This window comes from Colius striatus, chromosome 20 (genome assembly GCF_028858725.1).
Source record: "Colius striatus isolate bColStr4 chromosome 20, bColStr4.1.hap1, whole genome shotgun sequence".
NCBI classification, from domain to species: domain Eukaryota; kingdom Metazoa; phylum Chordata; class Aves; order Coliiformes; family Coliidae; genus Colius; species Colius striatus.
The window spans coordinates 6,204,482-6,223,476 of record NC_084778.1 but is presented as its reverse complement, the minus strand read 5'-3'; the positions used below and the strand labels follow the sequence as shown (position 1 = coordinate 6,223,476).

The 18,995-nt window shown below is 45.3% G+C and overlaps 2 protein-coding genes across 17 annotated transcripts in view; one reads left to right on the top strand and one right to left on the bottom strand.

Moving 5' to 3' along the window:
• The window catches only part of PIGW (phosphatidylinositol glycan anchor biosynthesis class W), a 20,923-nt gene extending 1,988 nt beyond the window's left edge, over positions 1-18,935 (bottom strand). For 3 of the 11 annotated variants that reach the window (XM_062012382.1, XM_062012386.1, XM_062012384.1), the window contains exons 1-7: positions 17,052-18,935; positions 14,248-16,824; positions 10,875-11,026; positions 6,669-7,771; positions 6,335-6,531; positions 5,960-6,204; positions 1,185-1,365 (exon numbers count right to left, since the gene is read on the bottom strand). Coding sequence is in view for 1 of the 11 variants with exons in the window: in XM_062012379.1 (XP_061868363.1) it covers positions 53-77 (25 nt within the window). In the remaining 10 variants the exon portion in view is untranslated. Of the gene's footprint in view, positions 1-52; positions 460-1,184; positions 1,366-5,959; positions 6,205-6,334; positions 6,532-6,668; positions 7,772-10,874; positions 11,027-11,583; positions 11,979-14,247; positions 16,825-17,051 lie in introns of those variants that run through there. The other 8 variants (XM_062012388.1, XM_062012389.1, XM_062012387.1 and 5 more) reach the window with 6 other exon arrangements.
• The window catches only part of MYO19 (myosin XIX), a 25,570-nt gene extending 6,575 nt beyond the window's left edge, over positions 1-18,995 (top strand). The window contains exons 1-25 of one of the 6 annotated variants that reach the window (XM_062012371.1): positions 609-1,039; positions 1,673-1,747; positions 3,561-3,705; positions 4,448-4,596; positions 4,824-4,937; positions 5,687-5,819; positions 6,008-6,077; positions 6,390-6,492; positions 6,687-6,783; positions 7,270-7,346; positions 7,700-7,790; positions 8,721-8,892; positions 9,206-9,279; positions 9,369-9,490; positions 10,100-10,213; positions 10,568-10,744; positions 11,605-11,751; positions 12,143-12,250; positions 13,042-13,112; positions 13,746-13,855; positions 15,712-15,875; positions 16,472-16,601; positions 16,755-16,840; positions 17,196-17,498; positions 18,187-18,995. In XM_062012371.1, the coding sequence (XP_061868355.1) occupies positions 1,736-1,747; positions 3,561-3,705; positions 4,448-4,596; positions 4,824-4,937; positions 5,687-5,819; positions 6,008-6,077; positions 6,390-6,492; positions 6,687-6,783; positions 7,270-7,346; positions 7,700-7,790; positions 8,721-8,892; positions 9,206-9,279; positions 9,369-9,490; positions 10,100-10,213; positions 10,568-10,744; positions 11,605-11,751; positions 12,143-12,250; positions 13,042-13,112; positions 13,746-13,855; positions 15,712-15,875; positions 16,472-16,601; positions 16,755-16,840; positions 17,196-17,498; positions 18,187-18,315 (2,898 nt within the window). In that variant the 5' untranslated portion in view covers positions 609-1,039; positions 1,673-1,735 and the 3' untranslated portion in view covers positions 18,316-18,995. Of the gene's footprint in view, positions 1-608; positions 1,040-1,662; positions 1,748-3,560; positions 3,706-4,357; positions 4,597-4,823; positions 4,938-5,686; positions 5,820-6,007; positions 6,078-6,389; positions 6,493-6,686; positions 6,784-7,269; positions 7,432-7,699; positions 7,791-8,720; positions 8,893-9,205; positions 9,280-9,368; positions 9,491-10,099; positions 10,214-10,567; positions 10,745-11,604; positions 11,752-12,142; positions 12,251-13,041; positions 13,113-13,745; positions 13,856-15,711; positions 15,876-16,471; positions 16,602-16,754; positions 16,841-17,195; positions 17,499-18,186 lie in introns of those variants that run through there. The other 5 variants (XM_062012369.1, XM_062012370.1, XM_062012368.1 and 2 more) reach the window with 5 other exon arrangements.

The following is an 18,995-nucleotide window of genomic DNA, read 5'->3' as shown; positions in this document are numbered from 1 at the left end:
AGGAGAATACATGTTAACTGTACAAAAACTTTCATTATAAAGGCAAAATCACCCGTTTGTTGGTTTAACCGGGGCATGGGTAGTCACACAGACTCTGCCAGCTGACCGCGCTGCTTCGCAAGGGCCTGGCAGCCCTGAGCCCTGCAGAGGCGGGAGAGCCCAGCGGCACCGAATGGAGACGGCTGCCGGGAGAGGAACGAACCTGCCGCCGTCCCGTTCAGCGGCCGAGGTGCAGCTTACAGTTTGCCCCGGTGTCACTTCGTGTCTTCCCCGCTGCGGCTGCCGGCAGCCCCCGGGCCGGGCCGCTCCGCCGCGGTGCCGCAGCGCTTCCCCGGCGTCCCGCCCGCAGGTAAACAGCGGCCGCGCTCCTCGCCCGCACTTTCGCCAGAGGGAAGCGGCTGCTCTTCCGCAGCGGCCGATTCAGCGCCGGCCGTTGCCGCCGCCGGCAGCCCCCGCCCCTGCCCCGCCTCCTCCGGCAGCCGCGCTGCCTCTGCCGCCCGCTGCCTCTGCCGCCCGCCTGCCGCCCGCGGTGAGTTCGCCCGGCCCGGCCCGGCGCCCGGGGACAGCGCGGGGATCGCGGCGGCTCTGCGCGCCCCCGCCGCCGGGAGCCCGCCCGCCCCCAACCCCCGGGGAGGGTCCCGTCCCGGAGCGGCCGCGCTTCCCTCCTAGAGCTCTCGGGGGGAGGCCCGGGCTCTGTGCCGAGAACTCCCGGTCTTGCGGTGGCCCCGTGGCGAGGCCCTGGGCAGGGGGAACAGTCCCGTTGAGAGTGACCTTCGGGCCGGGCGAATGTCGGGTTCTGCTCTGGCAAAGCCCGGGGGAGGCTGCATCAGCAGGGAGCTGCGGTAGCCTGTGTCCTTCGGGAGCTGGTTTAACGGGCACGAAGCACTCCTGCCAGCTGGAAGCGACGCCTCTCCAGGAAAGGAAAATAGCGCCACTAGATCAGAAGCTCTTTCAAGGCAGAGAGGGTCTGATGGTTGTGTGTGCTGCGAGCTCCGTGTGCTTCACGTGCATTAACGCATAAATGGTGTTCTCGTGCCAGGTAAGAGTGGGCTTAGGATAGAATAGAACTAGAATGGAATGGAAGTAATGGCAGTTTCAGCTGTTGGAAGAAAACAGAATTCTCACTGGCTGTGTGCCTGGAATCTGTGTTTGTCAAAGAATTTGAGAGGGCAAACTTGACTCACCTTGAGCTGGCTTCCAGTGATTTTTAGAGGAAGCAGGAAGAGGACAGCACACCAGCACAGCACACCAGCACAGCACACCAGCAGATCTTGTTTCTGCTGCAATCCAAAAGTCAGAGCCGCTCCTTTTCCAGAGCACCAGCTTCTCAGATGCTGTCAGACCCACTGATCTTGTCTATTTGTCCTAACAGGAGAAATTGAACAAAAAAGTTGCATTTTCTTGCCAAGAAACCTTGCTTTATCAATTCAAGAGGAACACAGCAGTTTATTCCTGCAGTAAGGAAAGATCCATTATTCTTTGCAGATAAGCTGTGTTTGTAGGGGCTGTCAGGATGTGTGACTGACAGTGCAGGTAGCTTCTAGCTCTGGCATTACTCGGGCCTCACCAGGATCAGTACTTCTGCATCTACTTCAGACAGTGACATGTCCAGAGTTATTTTGTTCTAAATGTCTTTTTCTCAAAACATTGTATTAATTTAAGCATTCTTCAGTGTGATTTGGATGAGCTGCCCTGAAGGACCTCCCCAGCGATCCCATCCATAGGGCTGGACAAGATGCCAACACAGGTAAAAAGAAAAACAGGAATGGTGTGTGTGCTAATTAAATTTTACTGCCAGGAAGGAATTCTTGGCTTGTTTCCACGCAGTCAAGATTAGGTAACTACTACTGTCTATTCAGCCCTGCTTCACAAACTGACCAGCCCCACTAGCTGTGGGTTTGAGCTGTGCTACTAACACCAGGTAGTGATTTTCGTTGTGCCATTGGCGTTAACGGGGCAAGTGTTAATGCATGTAGCAAGTGCATCCTTAAGGGTGTTTGTTCAATTAATGGAGAGCTGTGCAGTGCAGGAATCAGAAGCAACTGTATTTTCAAGTAGTGCTTTTCTTTTGGCTAAGCAATCACCATCCCTTCCACATGAAATGAGGTTGAACAGGGGAGCAAAACAAAGCTTTTTCTTGCAGTATCAGCTGTACAAATAGATTTGCTGGTGCAAAGGCACGAGAGGGCACGGGGAGGATGGGCAAGTGGCAGAAACTCATCTGTGGAGTGTTTCATAATTGTGCATGTCTGTTCTCTGTGAAAGCAGCGAGCTTCTTAGGGCTCTTTCAGAGGAGACCAGAAATCACTTGGATGGCAATGCTTAACTGTGTTGCTAAGCAATTTTTTTCCCCTTGCTGGGTAAAATTTTGTATTACTGGAAATGAGTTACTTCTGCTGTCTGCAAAGGATGATAATGCTCCTGAATGAGGAAATTATTGTTGTGTTTTTTAGTAGACATGTGTTAATGGGATTTTGCACAATATTTTTACCCTTTATTAATGAGCCTAACTCATCCAAGTGGGAATGCTGCTAACTAAATTTAGCACTTCTTCTGTATAAACAAGGTGATCCTGCTCAGTGACTTGGTTACCTTGTGAAGAACTGCAGATTTGTGCTACTAAATACAAACAAGTAGGGTTACTTTGGAGGACTTTCTGTCAAGAAGAGGAACAGAAAAGGAATATCTAGAATGCAGAGATTGGGACTGGCATCTTTTGCCTTCTTCATTTGCCCTTCTAGGCTCTCTCTTCTTTCACTCAGAAATGACAAAGATGACCTGAAATCTCTCTTCTGGCTGTTTTCCATTTGTTTGTCCAACAAATGTGTCCTGCCAACTAATATTGTCAAGGACACAGGAGCCCAAAGGCTAAGATTTAATATTAAGTGATTCAGAGGGGACAAATCCTCACCTAATGCAGGCCAGCTCTCACAACACCATTTCTTTCCCCTGGCTGCATTGTGTGCAGTCTGCAACTTCACTCCAGGGGCCCTCAAGTTCTGATCTAAAAATGAAAGTCTCTGCTGGGAAAAACATGTGTTGGACCACAGTAGCTTTCAGCTCTACTTCGGCCTTTGAAGCCAGTCCTGCTACTCCCCTCTGCCCACAGCAGTGTGTGCACTGGGTGCAGGACATCCATAGGCTTAGAAATATGCCAGTTAAGAACATGGTGTAATTGTGCCTGGATCAACAACCTGCAAAACTGCAAGGGCCACATAGTATGAGTGTAAGGACACATTCTTTCCAAGTGCCTTTGCCTACAGCCAGACTTGCCAGCAATGAATTCGGTTTACAGACGGTGTTGTCAAGCCTGGCATCTCTCATCTGCTAGGTAATAAAGGTATAGATAAAGGTCTAGAAACAAAGCACCCCATGGGAACCATTGATACATGGGGGTGGCAACTGGGAGGAAGAGTAGCTCAAACACGCTACGTTACAACTCCTGCTGACACTGAACTTTGTTACATGGAAGCAGTAGAAGAGCTGTAAACTATAGCGGGTGAGGTGAAAATCCAGCCCTGTTCAGCCTTTGACTGGTGCCAATCTGACATCCTCTCCAGGAAAATGGCCAAAAAGAAGATTCTGTCATCCAGAATGACCTCCATGAGTCATTTGAAGAAGAAGTGAGAGCATTCCTCAGTGATGAAGAGAAATTACATCTTTTTGATGACCTCACGAAAGTGAATCCAGTGACAACTGCCACAGGTGAGCAGGCAGCCAGGCTCCTGACGTGTCTCCTGAGGAGTCACTTTCCCTGGTGGCTACCAATACATCTCATTGCATTAATACTGTCATGAGCACAGTAGTTAAAGGTTCAAAGCCTTTTAAAGTCTATTCAGAGCCTTAGAAAGTCACATTTGGCTTGGTTGAGGGTTTTTTTCCAAATACCTTTCTGTATCGATGGTAGATGGAGCCACACTGAGCCCTTACCAAGCCCTGCACGCAGAGCAGCGTTTGTGGTGTTGGTTCAGGCAGCCAGGCTGTGGCTGTGAGTGCTGCTGAAGGACTCCCGTGTGCCCTTGTGATTACAGTTGGGTGTTGATATGAGGCTCTACCTTAGATTCAAAGTACATTGGTTTTAAGAGGTAAATTCCTCACTCAACTTTAACAGCTGACCCTGTTAAGAGAAGCTGAGGCCTGTTCCTGGTGCAGAGGGGGAGTTCTTGCCTCTGTTTTGCAAGTGAACAGGTTTGTTTTCTAGGACTTTGTGAAACCTCATAAAAGCACAGGATTTACTGAATGGAACAGTTAGCAGATCCCTTAAGATTCTTAAAAATAAGGGCAATCCTTAGAGACGTTGTGTATGTTAGACCTCTGTCACTGTTGTGATCACCTCATTCTCTGTTAAACCTAATAGGTAACATATCTGAAGATTTTTGTTACAAACAGGAACAGGAAGAGACAAATACACTTTTCAAAAGATGCTAACAGAAGGTGTGTCTTTCAGTTCTGAAATGTCTTCAAGCAAGATATACAGTAAACTTGTTTTATACAAATGCTGGCTGCAGCCTGGTGGCTTTAAATCCATTTCAGCCTATATCCTGCCTCTATTCACCTGAGCTTATGAGAGAGTACCATGATGCACTTCGTCCTCAGGTAATCCTTGTGTTTGAAATAACTGTCCTGCAGGAACAAGATGTCAAGTTCTTCAAAATCTGTATAAGCAAAATAATCCTAAAGGCTAAAAACCATTTTGAGTGAAATACAAGTTCTGTTAAAAGAGCAGTACTGCTTTCAGATAAAGATGAGAAGATTTCTGCCTGTTGCTGTTGAACTGTTCAATTACTGTTCTCTTAAACATGAATATTCTCTTCTACTGCCAGGATTTAAAACCTCACATCTTTGCAGTGGCTGAGCAAACCTACAGAAATGTCCAAAGCCAGCTAGACCCTGTGAACCAGTCTATAATTGTGAGTGGAGAAAGTGGTGCTGGGAAGGTAAGGAGATTCCTTCTGACACTGCTCTTGTTTTGAGATTTTTTGGGGATTTGTAGTGCAAAACATGTCAGTGAAGAGGGGAAGATGAAGAAAAACAAGCCAGTGACAGAGCACGTAGGCAGACTGCTCTAGCACGACTCGCTTGAATGACATGTAAAGCATTAAATACTCTTGTTAAATAGACTCCACTTAATATAGCTGCTCTTGAGGTGACATCTGTAATTTCTGAGGACTAGATCTGAATCATTCAACAGGAATTGCACCTGAGTCAGTGTCTCAGGTGCAGCTGTTAGGGAGCCAGTGTGGGTCTTGGCAGACCCTACATAGAGACTTCAAAGAAGTGAAGAATTCAGATCCTGTCCTAGGCCCTTCTGGAATGGTCCATCCCTTTTCAGGAAGATACTAAGGACATTTCTAAGGCTGACAACAAAATGATTTGCTGAGTGTTAATGACTCAAAGTCCATTTATATTCAATTCAGCTGATACTTCTAGCTGAGCTTCCAGATGGTTACATCTTGATAAAACTGCCATTCAGCAAAGCACTCCAAGGGCTTTTAAATGTATGTCTGTTGCACATAAGCATATGCACAAAAAGTTTCCACTGAAATAGAGCTATAAACCTGACACATTACTCTCTTTAGCATCATCACCAGCTGCATACTGCATTTTCAGAAGTTAGCAGTTTCACTAACTGACATAACTAAGAACATGGTAAAAACAGACTTATTGTCAAGCCTCTGTCTTGCAGACCTGGACATCTCGCTGCCTTATGAGATTCTATGCTTCTGTTGCTGCTTCTGTTGTCTCCCCAAAAGACAACGAAACTGTGGAAAGGATAGAGAAGAGGGTGTTGGATTCCAACCCTGTCATGGAAGCATTTGGTAAATGAGGCTTTTTTAACGACAAAAATCCCCACTGTGGGAATTTTCTTTGTTAATACACAAGTCAAAGCTAGCTCTTGGTCCTCTGCTTGATGATAAACTCTTCAAATACTGTGTACAAATCACCCTTAATGCCCTACCTGGAAGAGTGGAACCACTGTGATGATGCTGTGTCTGCACTTTCACAGGAAATGCCTGTACCCTGCGCAATAACAACAGCAGCCGGTTTGGAAAATACATCCAGCTTCAGTTAGACAGGTAACAATCACCGTGAAAATCTCTGTCTGTTGTCTTCTTCCTTTAAATCTTTACAAGCCTTTTTCGGTTTACTGGCAGCTTACATTCTTATGCTCTTTTTTTTCTCTGCAAGCTCTCACCCTGGTCTCTAAAAGAGAACGGTGGAAAACCAGAGATGCAGTTAAGAACTCTGAATAAAATATGACATTAAGTTTACACAAACTGAGGGTGAAGTGCAGAGCAATCACAGGCAGTTGCTGTCATAACACAGCACCTACCAGATTCTGGGAGGAGGTTTTGTTGAAATACTTGTGCTTTTTTTTTCCCCTCTAGATTCCACCATCTGACTAGTGCTTCCATTCAGACTTTCCTTTTGGAGAAGACCAGAGTTGCCTATCAGGCCCCCAATGAAAGAAACTTTCATATTTTTTATCAGGTTTGTCTTCAGTTAATTTTGCTAGAAGTTTCTGACAACCTGTGGGGATGAAATGACTAGATTTAGCACAGTTGCAACTTTACGAAACATTTTCCCTGTCTGCCATGCTTCCAAATGAAATTTTGCTCCCAGTAGGTTATTATTCATTGTCTGTGAGCTGCAGATTCAGTCCTTACCTTATTTTCTGTCTCCAGATCACAAAAGGTGCTACTGCAGAGGAGAGGCTGTCATGGAACCTTCCAGAAGGAGCTGACTACCGCTGGCTGCCAAATTCTGAAAGAAACTTAGATGGTAAAGATTAGTTTCACAAACTGGCCATTAATGATGGCTGTAACTTTAAAGGGAGGCAGGAAAACAATGTATCAGTCCTATGCAATCCCATAACCCACAGTTGGTCAGCCACCAGCAGACCTTTTGCACAGCCACCTGTGTTGATGTGATTCTCTTAAGTTTCAGTTTGCACTATTAAGAGTTTTCACCTGAGTTGAACCAGCAGTTTCTGGCCTAGTGAATTTGCATCTCTGTGGCTATGTTTAGAAACTGTCTTGTCTTCAGATGTGCTTCAGCAACGTGCTGCCTAACATCAGAGCAACACAGAGGCAGTATTAAGTCAATGACTTGGTTGTCCAGCTTGTACTCTGGCATTACCAAAGGAGCATCTGGCTTGTGTGATCTCCATTGAGACCTGCAGCTGAACTGGAGGTGGTGTAGAGTGTTCTGCTTGCCTGTGTTTGTGTGCATGGCTTTCCTTTAAACAGCACTTGTTTGGCTTTTCAGAGGACTGCTTCGAGGTGACCAGAGATGCAATGTTTCACTTGGGCATTGACCGCTCCACGCAGAACAATATTTTCAAGGTCAGGTACAAAGCATTGTCACCACGAGGCTGCTGCTGATGTTTGGAATGGGTTTTTAGTGTGGGATTTCTGCAGAAGTAAATGTGTATTGATGTACAGAGCATGGGGCCTACAGCCCCATAGGTTACATAGCTGAATACTAGACTTCAACTAAAAACCAGCTCCCATGAGCTTCAGTTTTGCTTCAGCCATTGCAGCATTAGGAATTAACATGGAAGCTTGGAATCCACTTGCTTTTTTTTTTTGTGCAGAAATGTTTTGACTTGTCCTGTTCCCAAGGCTAAGGGAAGGCTGTGAGGGCACTGCCTTGCAGGAGTTCTGTTTTAGAAAACCCATGACTGATTATATTTCAGGTATTGTCAGGCCTTCTCCATCTTGGGAATGTTCAATTCTCTAATCCAGTGGATGAATCTCAACCTTGTGACCTAGAAGACAAAAGCAAAGGTGAGGCAACAAGCATGCCATGCTTCAGACAGCCATGTAATGTCAGTGCAGGTGCCTAATGGAAAGCATTACTGTGCTCCTCTGCTTGATGGGAGACTGTCAGGGTCACGAGCAAAACAAAACATACGTGTGTTTTTGTTTGGTACTTCATGGTTCCAAAGTATTGAACAAAAGAACCCCTAATGCTCCCTGCTCTGAGAGATAACATCCTTCCGTTACAGGTCAAGGCAACTGCAACATGAGACAGTCATTTCAGAAGTAGTATTGGCAGAACTGTTGCTCTTGATTGTAATCTTAACGCTGACATCGTAAGACTTCCAGAAATCTGACCCAGAATGGAGAGCAGGGCTTTAAAAATGAGAGCTTTGAAGTTTTCATGATAAAGACTGAAACTTGGTAACAGCAAATCTGTTCAACTGCAGGGCAGGACATAGGTTGTCCTGCATGGGTTTGTGATGCAGGTTTTGTTCAGAACTAAACCACTGTCCTGAACAGGGACATTTCCTACTCTTATGCTCTGAATTCACACTACTTAATATTCAGATAGTTTTGCATAGAGCTTGGGTGAGCAAGAACTTAAATGCTTTGTTAGCAAACACTCATTCTTCTGCATTTCCTTGTGAACAAGTAATAAGCACAAACCTAGAGAGCGCTCTCTGAAATGCCTCTTTGGGTGTGGCAAACTTCAGACTTTTTGGGAATGTCTCATTTTGGATAGAGTAGCTAAAATTCTAGGGGCACTGTACATCCAAATTCAGAACCTGGTCTTGCAAAACTTTTTCCCAGGTCTGGGTGAAACAGTCTCAAATCCACATTTAAGTCAATGGGTGTCATTTTCTATCCTATCTCGAGACGGTCTGTAACTTCCAAGGCGCTGCACTCGTTTGACACTCCAGACAACCTTGCCATTTTTCTTTATTCCTGAACAAGAATGTTTGAAGACCACTGGGGATTTGCTGAAGATACCTGTCGAGGAACTACTGGAATCATTAAGAATTCGAACAATAACTGCTGGAAAACAACAGCAAGTGTTCAAGAAGCCCTGCTCCAGGGCGGAATGTGAGACCAGGAGGGACTGCCTGGCCAAAGTCATCTATGCAAAGTAAGGACTGAGCTGCTCTGCTGATTCTTAGAACCTCTGTGAGGGAATCTCTCTGTGAGAGATTTACTTGGCCTGGCTTTGTGCTTGGACTCAGGAGCAGTGTAACCCTCCCTTCCTTTTTTTGATACAGCCTACGTTCAGTCACTACAGTATCCAATACAGAGATCTTAAGAGAGCTGCTCTTTCCTCTCAGGAGGGAGCATGTCATAATTTTTTGTTACTTCCATGTGATACTGGTATGAACAGCAGTAAAAGAACACTACTCTGTTTTAAGTGTGCACTTCCCAACTGATCCAGTTGTCATTGTCTGCAGATTGTTTGAATGGCTTGTTTTGGTCATCAATGAAAGCATCTATGCAGATCCATCAGTGTGGACCAGCTTCATAGGTATGGTCATTCATGGTGTGACTGACTAACCAGAAGTCCTTCAAGCTACTCCTAGACCCAAGTGCACTGTCTTTTTATGTTCCTCCTAGGTTTGTTGGATGTTTATGGTTTTGAAGCCTTCCCTGAAAACAACTTGGAACAGCTTTGTATTAACTATGCCAACGAGAAACTGCAGCAGCACTTTGTAGCACACTATCTGAAGGCACAACAGGTAATACCCCACTAAGATTACATGTTAAATAGCTAATTTTAAAACAGCACCTTTTGTCTCTTTGTGTTTCTGTGCTTCTGATCAGATTGCAACCTTCAGGTGAGTAAATAATGTCACAGAAATCAGGCAGAAACCAGTATCTTTCTCTGCTTCCTTTTGGATCAGGCTTTGCTTTAAATGGAGCCCAGTTAGTAAAGTCTGGCATGCAATGCTTGGTTGAGGGCTGTGGTGTAAGGAAGGAGTTCTGTGTGTTCCTTGCCCTTCAGGGCAAAGCTGAGTACAGCCAGGAGAGGCTTGGTGTGACTGCAGCCTGTTTGTTCACATTAACACTGCCTTGCAGCTCTCCAATAAATCTGTGAGGTTCCCAACTACTTAAACAAATTGGTCCAGCAGGATCTGCTGCTACATCTCAAAAAGTACCTGTGGTTCAGTGTCCTCATTTGGTTGGTTTTGGTTTTTTTTAAGATTGCTGTCAGACTTGAGCTGAGCTTTGGATGAGCCAGGGATGAACTTGTTAAACACTAACTGTGCCAGACTGCACAGGGCATATGCTTAGTTCAGCTCCAGTGCCCTCTGCTGCAGAATTAACTGGTTTCTCTCTGACTTCAGGAAGAATATGCAGCTGAAGGCCTACAGTGGTCTTTCATAAACTACCAGGATAACCAGAACTGCCTTGATCTAATAGAGGGCAATCCTCTCAGCATTTTTTCTTTGCTGAACGAGGTAAGTGTGGATCTAAACTCCTAATGTTGAGTTGTCTGTTTTCCATCTCATGCCACCAAAGAAAACGTGAGCACTAAATTAGTAGGAAACTTGCCAGCTATAAAATTTCTCCAGGGCTTATTTCTCAGAACAATTAGGACCTTGCTGCTTCCTGTTCTGTTGTCTTTTTTCTTCTGATCTCAACTGCTCTGATTCAAATCAAAGCCTCAATTGCATTTTTTGCTGTCTTTTTTTCCCCAAAGCAACTGGAACAGTAAATGGCTGTGATCTTAAAGTGTCTTTTTAAAAACAGCTTTTAAACAGTTCTTTATGACAAATAAGAGATGCTGCAGTTTTGTGTTGTTTGCTGTGCAGGAGTGTCGTCTGAATAGATCCTCTAACACTGACCTCTTTCAAACTCGGATCGAGAAAGCTCTGGCTAATAATCCATGTTTAAGTCGAAACAAGTTCAGTAAGAAGCCTAACTTTATTATTTCACATTATGCTGGCAAGGTCTGCTATCAGCTGGCAGAAATGGTGGAGAAAAATAAGGTAAGTGTTATCAGAAGGAGTTGTTTTAAAAAAAACAAACCAAACCCCAGAAAGTCCTACAGACCAAAAGCAATTTAAATCAAAGCACCACTAACAAGTACATTCAGTGATTCTTGCTGGATATACATACCTTTCTCCAAATAAATCCTTCAGGCCATGTAAATCTGGGTAATATTTGTGGTCTGATTGCCAGTGAACCATTGCTGGTACAAGCAGATGCTTTATTAGCAGACCTTTCATCTGAGTGGACCATCTATCACCAAATCAGAGCTTCTTCCATTCCTGAAACAACATAGAGTGTTAATGGCATCAGGGCGTTTCTGTAACCTTAAATACAGCACTTGATTTCTGCCCAGAGTTCACATAAGCATAAGAAAGTTCTGAAAATAGCAGGAAACTCAAGTTGTGGCCTGGTTGGGCCATCAGGGAATAAGTGAAATAGTCTGCAGATAGAAGGGTCCCTTGTCAGTTCTGACATCACCAGCAATTATGGCAAGTGATATTAGGTGATGCAGTAAAACACCATCTCTTAATTAAAAGGAAGACGTTCTAACAGATGTTCTAATATCTGCTGCAGACTGTCCTGTGAGGATTAAACAGTCCTGAGATTGCTCCCTTCACTTGTACAGTGAGAACAACATTGGGGGCAGATGTATGTTTGACTACGTTTGCTGGATGTTCAGCCAAGTGCTGTTTTCTGTTCTTGACTCTGAATGTCAGATTTGAAACTACAGCTGTGGTTAAGTCAGAGTTGGTATCAGAGACGCTGTTCCATCTATGTATGTGGAATTTTTAGTCATTTCCAAAAGGCAGGTTTCTGCCTAAGTCTAAATACTAACGAGTTGTGTTTGTGTTTTCAGGACCCCATTCCACCAGAGCTGGTCCATGTTTTGCAGGATTCTAAGGACCCTTTGCTTCAAAAATTATTTCCTGTGACAGAAAGAAACCAAAATAACATCAAACCCCAGAAGAGAGCAGCTGTTGTTACAGTGGTGTCAAAGTTCAAGGTACATCCTATTCAAGTTTCTGCTTTCTACGGCTGTCTGCATAACTAGATGAGAAAACAGTATCGTTGGACCAAGATCAGTAAATGTGATGCAAATGAAACAGCTGTAAACCAGAAATAGCTTCAGACTCCTGATACACTCTGGGTTTTAACTCGCTCTGGCTTTTACCTCTAACTGTTAGATATATGCCTTTTGGAGGTGTCCTCTGTTTCTCTGGAAGGGTTAGCTTCAGCTGGTGGCCAAGCTGTCCTGACAGAACAGCTCTGCTAGTACCCAGTCTGTAAAGCTGTCCTTGCAAAAAAGGCTTCATTGTTTTTGTGGAAGACCACTGATGAGCTGAACTACCTGTGGAGGAGGAGTCACTAATGAAACCTGGGTTTGTTTTCTGCAGGGTTCACTTGAACATCTGATGCAGATTTTGAATAGTACCACACCTCATTACATCCGCTGCATCAAGCCTAATCCTGACTGCAAGGCAATGACTTTTAAAAGAGAAGAGGTAACTTTTCAAAAGCCTTTCCTCACTGACTCAATGAGAAGCATCCTGGAGGCATTGTTTGGGGCTTTGCATTGTGTCTCTTATAACTTAAGTCACTTACAAAGCTCTTTTCACAGCACATTTTGAAATAGTTTTTTCTGCTTTGGAGCTTCCAAGATAAATGTCCTTTCAGAATCACTGCTGATCCTTGTCTAAAATTGAGCTATTAAGCAGCTCTTCCAGATACAACTTATTTGTTGCTGTGTGGGAAGCTCTCTTAGCAGAGCTCTCCTGGGTTATTCAGGGTGCCACCATCTCAGCCTTCAAAACAGCCAAAGGTGACCAGGCTGCTCAGCAGTCCTGGTCACACAAATATCTTCATGGTGAATGCCCACAACAAAACTTTGCTTGCTCCTGGAGTCTAGTCTAGAACAAACTAGATGACATCAGCCAAGTATGTCTTTGGGAGCAGAGCAGCAGGCACTAAAACTCTAACTAGAGAACATGCAGCCTCAGTAGTGCTGCATTCATTTTAGACACTCAGAGAATATGCTGATTGCAAGTAGTATTCAAATAGCAACACTGGCTTTTCACATTCTCCTGCATTCTGGCAGTGCAGGGGGTGTGGACACAAGAGAAGGCACTGTCCCTCTGCTCCTGCTGTGCCTTCACGCTGCTCCCCAAAGCAGTAGCCCACGGTTGCACAACCCCTCCTCTGCTCCTCAGCTGCCAGTGTGGTGCTGGTGTGGGATGAGCAGCCCCTGTGCAGCCCCTGGCAGTGGTAACTTCAACCATCTGCATTTATGCCTCAGGTTCTGAGTCAGCTTCAGGCGTGTGGGATAGTGGAAGCCATCGCCATCAGCGCCGCGGGCTTCCCTATTAGGTAAGTCCCAAACTCTCAAGCCATGTCTTCCCTAATCTACTTCTGTGGCAGTCAGTGGCATATTGGTTATGCAGAAAAGCTTATAAGCAGTCTGTTTCAGGCCACAAAACTACTGATTCTTCCAAAGTATCAGAAGAGTTCTGCTCACTGCTTACTCTTAAGCTTATTTAAGCATCTCCCTTTTATGTTTTGGAGACAAAAATACCTGTCATAAATCTGGGCTGTTCTGTGTTTTGGATAATGAATCTCTGCTTGTTCAGCAAGTCCAAAAGTGCAGTCACAGCACAGCAGGCAGTGCTGCACAACTGCCATTCAATACAGTGGGACTTGTAAAAATATACCAAATACTAACAAAGTCCAGATGTGTCTGTAACACACCTCTGGCCCATGAGCTCACTGTGCCTGTCCTGTCTGAGAAGCTGGGGAATAGGGGTTTTGATGTGGGTTGTCATGTACTAAAACTCTTACTGGATGTGGCTTCACTGTAACATTTTCTTGCCTTTTGGTGACTACGTAGGCACTGGTCTGTTTGCATACTATGCACTGGGCCTTGGAAGCCATTCTGCTCTTTCTACCCCCTCAAAGGAGAGTAAATGGTACTTGCCTGGAATTGACTGTATGTTTGTCTATCAGGATCCCTTTCCAAAGCTTCACTGAGCGCTATGAAATTCTGAGAAAGCCACGTGGGTCCAATAAAAAGAGAGTGTGTGATAAAAGCAACTGTCATGGTGCTGAGAACACAGGTACGTTGCTTTAGCTGAGGCCTCTGCCATCAGGTAAAATGATCCCTGCACCCATCTGGTGTCACACAGACCACATTGAGTTACTGTCCTCTGCACCAGAGACACCACTATTGCCAAAATCTTTTTCTAATCTCTCACCAAGATGAGTTGCTGAATTGCTTACAACTGACTTCTCTTTAAAAGTACAAATCTTTCATCTGATTGCTGTTTTTCTGTGTTTCTCTTGGGTAGAACAGTTAGTTATGACAGTGCTTGGGGTTTCCCCCAATATAATTTGATATAGATTTGGTTCTTGAGTAGACTTGAAAACCACTTACCTTTTGCTTTTGTTCCTTCTCCTTCCTTCCTTTTTTTTTCCCCCCATCCCCTGTTTTCTTACCGAATGCACTGACCTGCTCACTTACCTGGATTCTGCTGCTTCTTCTTCTGCCTTTTGCAAACTTCTGTATGTGATTCTTTTTTGTAAGCAAGAGTGAGGATGGACTGTAAAAACCACAATCCAGTCTACAAGGTAACGTCTTTGGTGTGAACCCCTGAAAGGAGGAGCTCCTCAGGTGGTTACATTTAACACTGGAAGTTGCTGCAACTCCCTTCTCCCTCCCAGATGAATCCCATTTTCACCTCACGGGTGTGTTGTGTAACCAGCAGGAGTGGGAAGCAGGACCAGTAAGTTCCAGCCTACATCAGATAAACAGAATGGCTGGAAATCTCTTCACCTTGCAGAAATGGAACCAAGTACAGGCTGGAAAATTACTTACACACCATATCTTTCTCCCTCAATTATAAACCCATTAGCTAGAATACCTCACAGTGATAGATTACTCGTCCTTGTTATCTTCAGCAGGTAATAAGCTGCAAACAAAGCAAAATAATTTCCTAAATGTGGGGTAAGGTTTTGGTTCTTTTATCAGCCCAGCCCCATGAACACCATCATTGTCACCAGATGTCTTCCTGTAAGCAAGAATCGCTTTGATTTGTTTTCAGTGCCTTAAAATGCTCTCATCTCCTTAGAAATATTTATAGCAGAAAAGCAAACAGTATCCAGGATGGAAAGATACAATGACCATCAAGTTCCGGCATTGGGCATGCAGAAGCTCATGCAGCATTGCCTTGAACAACACAATCTCTTTCGAGGACAGGTCTGAATTAAATCCACCCCTATTTCCAAATAGATTAATCTGCCTAACCTGCTTGTCCAATAACGTGAAAAATTGTGTACTATGTCCCAGAAATGGTTTTAATGACCTCTGATTGATGCAATAAACTCCTGCTTAGCGTGTGTCCCTGCAGCTGCTGCTGCTGCCCTGGGAAAGCTCTAGAATTGGGTAGAATCTGTTTTCTGGTCCTGCATCTTTCAGTACATAAAGGCTACAAGTCTAATGCCTTTTTGTTCTGTGTTCCCAATGGCTTTCAGTTGTAATTCACCAGATTTTCGTAGGACTGCTCAAAACTATTCTTAATTGCATTGCTGTTGCTTTCCAATGTTCCCATGTAGGATGCATTAACAATGGGAGAAAGCTGAGCCCCCCTGTCTGCTTTATTCTTTAGAGCTACCCAAAATGGGGTTTGGTACCGAGTGACAGCATGGAGCAGGTGATAAGGCAGCACCCAAACTGCATCTGAGATCAAACACACCACGCTGCTTTTCTAGTTACTGGTGGTGAAATTTCATGGTGAAATCTATGCTGTCACATTTTCCCCTTAAATACAGCCAGATCTAGTGATGGCTCAGCCATCACCCCCTCCCCTCTTGTAGGTGTACCCCCCTAAACAGCCAAGAAGTCTCAGCATCAAGACAATTCAAAGCCCTGGTTTCCAAGTGTGGTGATACCTTCTCCTCACTGCTTCACTTGCAGGCGAGACTGCAGCGGTGGATCATGACAGAGCATCACATTCTGTCGTTTTTGAGATCCTTCAGAATGTTGTCACGGGACAAACTACAGCTGAGCAAGCAGGGAACAGAGCAGAAAACAGCCCCGTGTACTGTGGCAAAACCAAAGTCTTTATGGTCAATTCTGCGGTAAGAGGGCCGTTCCCTGGGCTCACATGGGCACTCTGGCACAGACTGTCATCATGGTTTAGGTTGTACTCCCGTGACCAGGATTTGGCATTCTCCTTCAAATTATTAAACCCAGTCAAATATTCATCAGGGTCCAGCTATGAGAAGGACTTTGCTCAGTGGTGTCCTTGCTGCTAATGGGCAGGAGCTGCACCTTTGCCTCGTGCTGTCAGTTTCCTCCAAGTTCTGCTAACCGTGACAGTCGTCCTCAGCTTCAGCTGACAGACTCAGCCTGACAGGCCTGAGCAGCTGCTTTGTGAAAGAGCTGAAGGAGACAACGCTTTTGTAAAGGTTCATACTGGAGGGTACAGCCCTAAGAGAACACTCAATGGAGCTAGTTTTAAGCCAGCTGCTACTGTGACTTAGGAAGACTCCAGATTTCCTCCCCACAACTCTGTCCCCTCACAAATTCTAAGCCCCAGTCCAGCAGTTTTAGGACACTGAAACGTTATGTGGCTTTCTGACAAACACCAAGAGACTGCAGAAGAGGGAAGAGCGTGAGCACAACTCTGTCTTCAAGTACTAACTGCAGGCTTGTGCTCGTTTCCCCAATGCAGCTAGAGCAGCTTGAAGCCAGAAGGACAGAGGTGCTAAATGAGAAAGCATTTTGCATTCAGTGTTGCTGGAGAAGATTTAAACAGAAGAAACTAGAGAGGGAGAGGTGGTCCGCAACTGTCATCCAAGCAGGTAATTTGGCAAGGGTGTGGCTGAACACAGGGTAACAGGTCACAGTTCCAGTGGATGTGTGAAGTGGCAGAAGTGCTCAAATGCCATCTCTTACACTGTGTGCAAGAGCCTCCAAGGCTCTTTGTACTCAATTTCTTCTGATTGCCTCTCCAGCCGTCCGTTCCTGGCTGGCCAGGAGCCGCTTCCGAAGGATGCGCAGGGCTGCAAATGTCATCGGGCACGGCTGGAGGAAATGGAAAGTAAGTTGGTACAGGAAAGCACTGAAATGGAGTGGCTGAGGCTTTTCAGTGTTTGAGAAGCATCTACCTCTGTCAAATAACTGCAGAAAAACAATAGTGACAATTCTGCAGGAAACTTCTCAAGCTGTAGAGTTGAAGGTGGATGCCAGTCCTGTACAGCTGCTTCTAGAGGGTGGCAGCATAGAGGCTGCAAAATAAACTCATTCCTTACCTTGCTAAACATGGAGAGTGACCCCCAGGCTGCCCCAGCCTTTAAGATGACCTCTTTTTTAGACTTGTAGTTTTGCAGTTTTAAATTGTGTTCAAGATGTTTGAGAATCTTGTTCAAGAACCTTGTTCTGCATCTCTTCATCAGGCAAAAATGGCTGCGTTAGCAGCAGCAGAATTGGATGAGGGTGAAGAAAAGGAGCAATTCTCAGTTCCTGGAGTGATCTCAGCCAAACCAGCTTGTTCTTTGGAAGGAACCTGGCCGCTCCATGCAATGATTCAGTTCTGGCCCCTGGGTCTCGTACTGGCTGCTGCACCCACTACTGTAACAGGACTTCGGAGAGACCTGTCCCTGCTGGCGTGCCTCAGGGTGCTCCAGCACAGCAGTGGCTGCAGGGTGGAGAGCTGCTTTGTTGGCTGTGGCATCACCTCCATCAGAGCCCTCCCCCAGGTAACAAACCACATGTGCTCTGGTCAGCAGCACAGTTAAACCTGCCAGGACCTGAGGGACCACTGAGCTGAGCAACTACCAAGTCTGCTCTCTAGCTACACTCTTTTCCACTGTTTAGGTGTGTGAGGATTTTTCCACTTGGAGAAAAGCCACTGGGAGTATGAAGAACACCCCTGCAATTGTGTATTAACTTCACTGGCTGCAGCCCTCAAGTACTTCATCTCCTACTTACCTGCAGAACAGTCTTAGATCCCATTTCCTACAAACACATCACAGCCCACACTGGCTTCTCTCAGAGCTTGCACTCTGGTTACAAACCACCTGGTTCCTCTGCTTGGAGGGTTATTGATAATTTTTTGAGGCTGCATAAAATGAGGTGTTTAAGACTGTAGCCTGTGCCTGGTCACAGTTACTGCAAGTAGGAAGAAGCAGCACCAAGTGCAGCACTGACTGAATACTGAAATCTTCAGCATTTAACCTACTTCCAGTTCCAATGACTGTAGTGGTAGTCTTTGTAGTAATCATCTCTCTTCAGGCCATTTGTACTCGAACTCCCTTGGAGACATTCCTCTACCCTTATTCACAGTCACTAGTTGCTTATATACTAAAGCACTACTTAGTTTGCATAGCAAAATTAGCTCAAGATCTGTCAAAAACACCAACTGACCTCTCCACCTCTTTCTCGTAGGGCTCCATCAGGTTCCACTGTCAGAAGTCTCCTCTGCATTACGCCAACGTCAGCCCCCACACGGATTCCTGTTCCATCAAGGGACTTAACCAGATTTTATTGGACAGAAAAAACCTCCTTCCCACTTAGGTTTTGGCCATCTGCACATACTGTACTTTTTCCTTCAGGGAAGGACTGTCTGCAAGTTGCTGCTTTCAAGTTACTCAACGTCCATCTCTGCTGCTACCTCCCGAGCTTTCTATAGCGATGCATTCTATGTATACTATCATATAATCCAAATTCAGACTGTATGGGGGACCATTCCTCCTCACACACACATTAGAGGAAATATCAGTACCATGAGAACACTCAATTCAAATAGATCAAGTGCTTTAAGCAATATGGACTCAACACTTCTGGCACTAGCTGCGAGAAGCAGGAAGCGGCTGGTAATGAGAGAGAAATCAGGATCCTCACTGGGAGGTACAACTACAGCTGCTCTGACAGACCAGGAGTGGTCAGCAACACCGTGACACTTCTGACACTGACTCAGGAAGTGAGGAGCAGTCAGCTCTAACACTAATGGCAGATGCCATGGGCAGAAGTGAGACTGGACTCTTGCTCTTTACCTACAGGACCAAACCATATGCACTCTCACAACAGCTGTGCATTCCTGGCACTGCCCATACCAAGGGCCCAAATCTCTCCTCAGAGGCACTCTGTACTGTCTCCTTGCTCACATGGGTCCTCAGTTTGTCTGTGTGCCACTTTTAAATAAACCATGAAATACCCTGTAAAAGTGTCTGACCATCTGCAACCAAGTTTAGCTA